The sequence below is a fragment of the Juglans regia genome, chromosome 1, assembly GCF_001411555.2.
Source record: "Juglans regia cultivar Chandler chromosome 1, Walnut 2.0, whole genome shotgun sequence".
NCBI classification, from domain to species: Eukaryota; Viridiplantae; Streptophyta; class Magnoliopsida; order Fagales; family Juglandaceae; genus Juglans; species Juglans regia.
Window position 1 is genome coordinate 10,504,790 of NC_049901.1, and position 6,564 is coordinate 10,511,353.

General features: G+C 35.3%; 1 protein-coding gene and 1 long non-coding RNA gene across 2 annotated transcripts; both read right to left on the reverse strand.

The window, feature by feature from the left end:
* Positions 1-790: 790 nt before the first annotated feature.
* Positions 791-3,668, reverse strand: LOC108996244 (protein FAR1-RELATED SEQUENCE 5-like). Its single transcript, XM_018972010.2, has 4 exons — positions 1,793-3,668; positions 1,376-1,669; positions 1,195-1,284; positions 791-1,090 (listed from the first exon to the last, which is right to left on the reverse strand). Exons 1-4 carry the CDS (start codon positions 3,539-3,541, stop codon positions 983-985), a joined length of 2,241 nt encoding a protein of 746 aa, XP_018827555.2. The 5' UTR covers positions 3,542-3,668; the 3' UTR covers positions 791-982.
* LOC108996210 lies at positions 3,666-5,066 on the reverse strand. Its single transcript, XR_004797637.1, has 3 exons — positions 4,868-5,066; positions 3,842-3,970; positions 3,666-3,739 (listed from the first exon to the last, which is right to left on the reverse strand). It is a non-coding gene; the product is annotated as an uncharacterized LOC108996210 (long non-coding RNA).
* Positions 5,067-6,564: the final 1,498 nt, after the last annotated feature.

Consider the following 6,564-nt stretch of genomic DNA (forward strand, 5'->3'; position numbering starts at 1 on the left):
CGGGCCGATCATTTTTTGGGTGTCCAAATTACAATACAGAGGTAAATTTTTTTTTTTTTTTGAACTTTGACGTGCATGTTGGTTTCCCAGAAAGTTTAATATTTTACGTTTGTTTCTTTATAATCAGGGATTACCACACTGCAACTATTTCAAATGGGCAAATCGCAGTGAGGAAAGAGAAAAAGATCTTATGAAGATAGAACTTGAGTTGTTAAGGAATGAGGAAGAGCTTCGAAGAAGAGATGAAGAGATTGTGAAGTATAAGTTGGGAATCCACAACGACCAACTTGATATTCAAAGGCAACAAGCAAAAATCCGGCGTGAACGCACACTACTTAAAATCTCATGGATTTTTTTTTTATATTAATTTCATTGTATTGCATCTGTAAACAATGAAACCATATTACTCGAGGAAAATTTGTACATACTTTTGTGGCTTTTGTTGTGTATAACCTTAAGCAACTAGTTGAGAAATTTAGTTGTAAATGATGCATGTGCATCAATAGTATTGTATATAATTTCAATGTATGAAGAAATGTGATTTTTATGAGACAAATTATTATTTATACCTTGGTCATGAGTGTCATAAATTGATTATTCTGACATGGAAAATAATGAAACATGCATATGTGTTCTCATGAAAGTACTTTAAACAGTTAAACAGATCATGGCAAATTGTTGAAAAAAAGAAACCATCTACAAATTACATGCAAAATTCTACAAAACAGTAACATAACTTCAAGTCTCTGATTTCACTTTAACAAAATATAACTTCATTGGTGTCCCCGATTTCAAGCAACAAAATATAATTTCATTATATATAAGATTCTATTGCATATACCAATAGCATACTCCCTACTTCACAAGTATGACTTAACACTTACAACTCAAAATCTCAACCTCCCATCATTATACCAACCGAGTCATAACATAAACAAGTCCGTGCACAAAATTAGAAAGAGATGAAAGTATTTCAACATCTTCATCCTTGCACATGTCCATGATCTTCAGTCCCATCTAGAGCTTCATATGTGCCATCCCCAAGTTGGGTTTCACCAAAGTCCAACACTTCGGTAGTGTTTTGAAGAGGCTAAAAATAGATATAAAAGTGTATGGGTTAGAATCATATTGTGAACTTCAAAACAATAAAAAAAAGTTAGAATAAAAAAGTATGACAATAGAATCATGAACTACCTCAAAGACAACACTCTCTTGTGTCCCGACATTTGTTTGCCCAAATAAATTTCTGCACGTGTCAACCCTGTCGATATCTCTTCCATGTGGCTACAGATCAATAAAAAATCAAATGAAGTCTAACAAACAAATATTGAAAAGATAAAAATATCAAATATTCATAATGGAACACTGAGTTCACCTGTTTACGTTTTCCCTTTTGAGTAGCCTTCTTGGTTGTGGGCTTGACTCTCTCAATCATTGATTTTTTCCTGAGGCATGGCGGTCTCCCTTTACCTCTAACTACAAGTGGACTCAGGACTTTCTTTGAATTCTCAGCTGTAGGTGCATCGACAATTGTATCTGCAACATGTTCCAAGGGTCGTTGGGGCGACTTCTTCGTGCGATAGACGATGTTCATGGCATGTAACTTATCTATCATATCATTAGCATGCTCATCACATGACGCTGCATTTGTGGCAACGTCATAGCAGACCTTTAATATTTTTTTTTATAAGTTCATAAGAAAAAAAAGAATGTCAAAATCCCACCACGTAACAAACCACGACCAACAAAATCAACGTGAATGTCACAAAGTGAAAAGAAGAAAATGACATACCTTCAATATGCGTGAATACCTGCTCACTTCTGGCCTTGCATCAACTGAGTCATAAGTACTTCGTATAAAAGTGTATGTTCTTTTAATGTCCTTCCTCCATCGATCTAATATATACTTTTCTGGCACCTTTTTCACTTTGTTAACTCTCATAATGGCTAATGCATGTCTACACAATATCCCTCTCATTTCGAACAGTGCACATGAACACTTCACATCAACTTCAGCCTCATTAAAATACACCGTTTGGGTCACCTCCTTGATGAAATCATCAACACAAACTTCATCTTCTACATGGTACGTTGCAATTACACCATCCTTCCGGTGTAGAGTTGGAAGAACACCAACCATTCCTATTACTTCTTTTTGAACTTCTCTAAATTTAGAATTGGTGTATGTGGCTTGAAATATCTTCTCAAGTGGAGAAATAGAGACTGCAGGAATTGTGACATTGAATGAGTGAAAATCCGCCGCATTTTCATTTTCAATCTTCTTCCTCAACGCATTATCGAATTGATCAACAAATTCTTTTAAGTTTGTTCTTGCATGAACATACCCGTCAAAAAATGCATTCATGCTCTCACTTCGTTGGGTTGTACTCATTCCAGCCCAAAAAACTTCTTTCAAGAATACCGGTGCCCAATAGGTACGCTCAGCATATAAACTCCCCAACCAAGCATTCTCCTGCAAGTTGTATGTTGTAATCATCACTTCCCAACATTTCTCAAACTCCTCTATTGTTTGAGAGTCATACACACACTTAAGCAACTGGCTTTTCAACCCATCTTTGTATGCACCATGTGAACCGAGTTTTTCAGGTACTTTCTTCAGTATGTGCCATAAGCAAAATCGGTGTCGGGTATTCGGAAAGACAAGCGCAATTGCATTTTTCATGGCTCTATCTTGATCTGTGATAATAGCCTTTGGAGCTTCACCATCCATACAGTTCAACCAACTCTGAAACAACCATGTGAACGTTTCTGTATCCTCATTAGAAATCAATCCTGCCCCCAAAAGGATTGACTGTCCATGGTGGTTTACACCAACAAATGGTGCAAACGGCATCCCATACCTATTTGTCAAATAGGTAGTGTCAAACGTGACAACTTCACCAAAATATTTGTATGATGCCCTACTCCGTGCATCTGCCCAGAAGATATTTTTCAACCTCCCATTATCATCCATATCCAGTAATGAAAAGAATCCATTATTCTTGTATTGCATCCTAGCAAAATATTCATGGAGGGCTCCAGCACCACCTTTCCCAAGTCGAAGGTGGCGTGCCTTGTCAATGTAGTTACGACAGTCTTTTTCATTGAATGGCAAGTTCTCAAACCCACCTGCTTCTTGCACAAGAGCGGCGAAGCTCTTATTCATTCTGATACCAGCTTGATCATTTGTATCTAGCATTCTCTTAACAGACAAACTCACTTCTCTATTGCAGCGGAAGAACCTTGATTTTTGTGGACTTAGTCCGTGATTGTGGGTATTGTGCACAGTCAACAACTTCAACACCCCTTCAAAAAACGTAGCGTTTATCCTTGCATTACAGCCTATCTTTGATGTCGGACGTGGTCGAGCGACATTTGTGGTCCGATTCCGTGCCTTCCCACCACGAGCACAACCCAATGTGATATATCTGAGCCTCCCATCCTCAAACCTATGACTCCTTTGTGTCGATATCCCAAAACCGCATTGTTTCCCATAACTTTTATAGTAAGAAATTAACTCTTCTTTAGAGTTAAACACCATCCCCAATTTCGGTTCCTCAATGATATCGGCCCCCCCCTCAGTATGCACTGTAAATTCTGTCTCGGTCTCATTATCATCTTTGGAATCAGAGGGCGTGGACAAAGTTTCAACCTCCCTCGAGTCAGGTGTTGGCTCTTGAATTTCTTCCACATGGCTTGAGCTTGCAGTGTTTAAACCAATCGGAGAGGAGGTTGATGACTGAAATCCCAAAAAAAGATTGCATTCAGTTGACAACAATATTTTGGATTAATTCAAACATTTTGAAAAATACACACGCTACTTAAAAATTTAACTCATCACCTGACAAGTCCATGGAGTTGGGTTGGCACTAGGACGAGGTAAGAATGGTGGGAACCAAGCATGTGGCATTGGTGTATGGCCCTCATGCATATAGCTTGAGAAATCCGGATAAAAAGACATTGGTATCACCTAACATGTAGATCAATAATGACAATTAATCAAGAATGTAGTAATAAATATAGACATTAATATAAAACAAGTTATAGATACATTAATTCAATCACCTAATGCGCGCGATCGACCGATCGATCCTTACAAAACATGATATATAGGTAATAATTAATTATAATCAAATAAAATTAAAAATCTATTTCATTAGCTAAGCTTAAAGATTGTTCATATATATTATAAGCAGTACAAGCAGTACCTACCACTTCTACTTTCATATATATATATATACACGTACTAGTTCTTCAACCAATTATATAAATATATATATTATAATATAAGGCATCTAATTATATACACGTAACCAATAGATTACTGCAGTACTGTAACCAATAGATTACTGCAGTACTATATACACAAGTACTAGTTCAACCAATTATATAAATATATATAATATAAGGCATCTAATTATATACAAGTAACCAATAGATTACTGCAGTACTATATACACACGTACTAGTTCAACCAATTATATATATATATATATATATAATATAAGGCATATAATATAAGGCATCTAATTATATACAAGTAACCAATAGATTACTGCAGTACTATATACACACGTACTAGTTCAACCAATTATATAAACATATATATATATATAAGGCATATAATATAAGGCATCTAATTATATACACATACTAGTTCAACCAATTACAAGCAGTACCTACACCACTACTACTTTCTTGTCTCAAAAAGAAAGCATCTAATGTTATTTTTCCAATTAATTCATATATATATATATATATATATATATATATATAACAATTCAAACTAAAATGGTCTAAAGATATATCAAAATCAAAATTAAATCTATTGGCTGGCCCGCATCAAAATTTTTTAAATTCATAATACCTGATTTGCAGGATTGATAGATGTATCCATGCAAGGAGGTGTTGAAAAATATGTATAAAATGGTCTTGGTATCATCTGATTTGATGGATTTGTTGATGGATTTGTGGTAGGAGGTGTGATAGGAGATGCGTGCTCTTTCCCACGCTCCATCAAAATACTTTGCTTGAAGAGGAGCCACTATACACTTAATAATTTTGTTGATCAGTGCTTGAATGTCCTGCACAAGAATAAGAGTGTAAAATGGAAATTAATCCAATACAATCACTAAATAGATAGGAAAAACTTTTAACATACTTGGGATTCCAAATCCAAGCAATGCAAAAAAAAAAAAAAAAATTCAAATATTTGAAACTTCTTAAAAATCTCAAACTAAGTTCATAACAAGTTGATATTCTAAATTCTAGAAATGCTAAACATAGATAGAACTTTAAACAACTAATTTTTCATTGACAGCTCTACTTCCCCTTTCCCACCAGTCATGTGATGTTTTTATGTTCTTCAATCATTTTAACCCTTCAATCAAGATATATTGTACAAAACGTTGCCATAATATGATTTCCAACTCAATTATGAGATCCATAATGAAATGAAAGTTCATTAGTAAGGAGGTATTGAGGAATCAAGACTCTTATAGAAGTGATTTTCCCAATAGCCTATAGCACAATTAAAAGGCATATCAAAGTGAGATTTTGAGGAATCAAGACTCTTCTAGAAATGATTTTCCCAATAGCCTATAGCACAATTAAAAGGCATATCAAAGTGAGATTATGGGCAATAATAAGCATTCTTCTCTCATTCAAGGAAATCATTTACCTAATTTAAGCTTGATGTAATCTTCCCTCTAAAAGAAACATTGGCAATGAGTAGCCCATAACTGGGAAACAAAACAGGATAATAGCAGAAGCATGAGGCATGGCAGAGAAAATATGAAACATTATTCAAAGAAGCAAAAGGCATGACATCCATAAGCATGTGGGCATAACAAGTGCACATCACATAGAAAAATATGAATTCACCAGCCCATCTAACACATACTATTTCATTCCATGATTGGCGACATTTTAGAGGAAAAGCTCCTCTCTTTTTCACTCATCATGGCTTATATTTACCCATTTTTACGAGAGTTTTAACACTGAATCATGCCATTTTTTTTGTACATTCAGATAGCTCACATTTTTTCTTCTAAAAAATTTTAGTTGCAAAAATATAATAAATATAATAAATAAATGTGTTTTTGTACACTTACTTCAAATCAATCTCACCATCGCGTGCAGATGAAGATATTTGGGGAAGGCTTCGTTCAGAAAGAGCTGTGGAGAGACACGCGACTGTACGAAGTGGGAGGGAGGGAAATGAGCTGGGAACTGGGAAGGGAGACGCTGCTGGGAGGGAAACAGAGACGCTGGCTGGGAGGGAAACGAGATGCTGGTTTTCCTTTTTCTTTTATTTTCTAAATTTACTTAAATGCCCCTACATATGCCATGTCATCTCTCGGTGCGCAAGTGGTGCGCAGAATGGCTTGTATGTAGCAGTATTGATATGTTTATGTCACTAGGAGAGGATTTCCCAGAAGCCGACTGCATCTCCATCATTTTCTCCTGCAATTTGAAAGGTAATGATCGTTAATAAGTAACATATTAAAAGAAATAGAAATAAAAAATAAATTATTCACATGTTCCAAAATTCATTTAACAAAA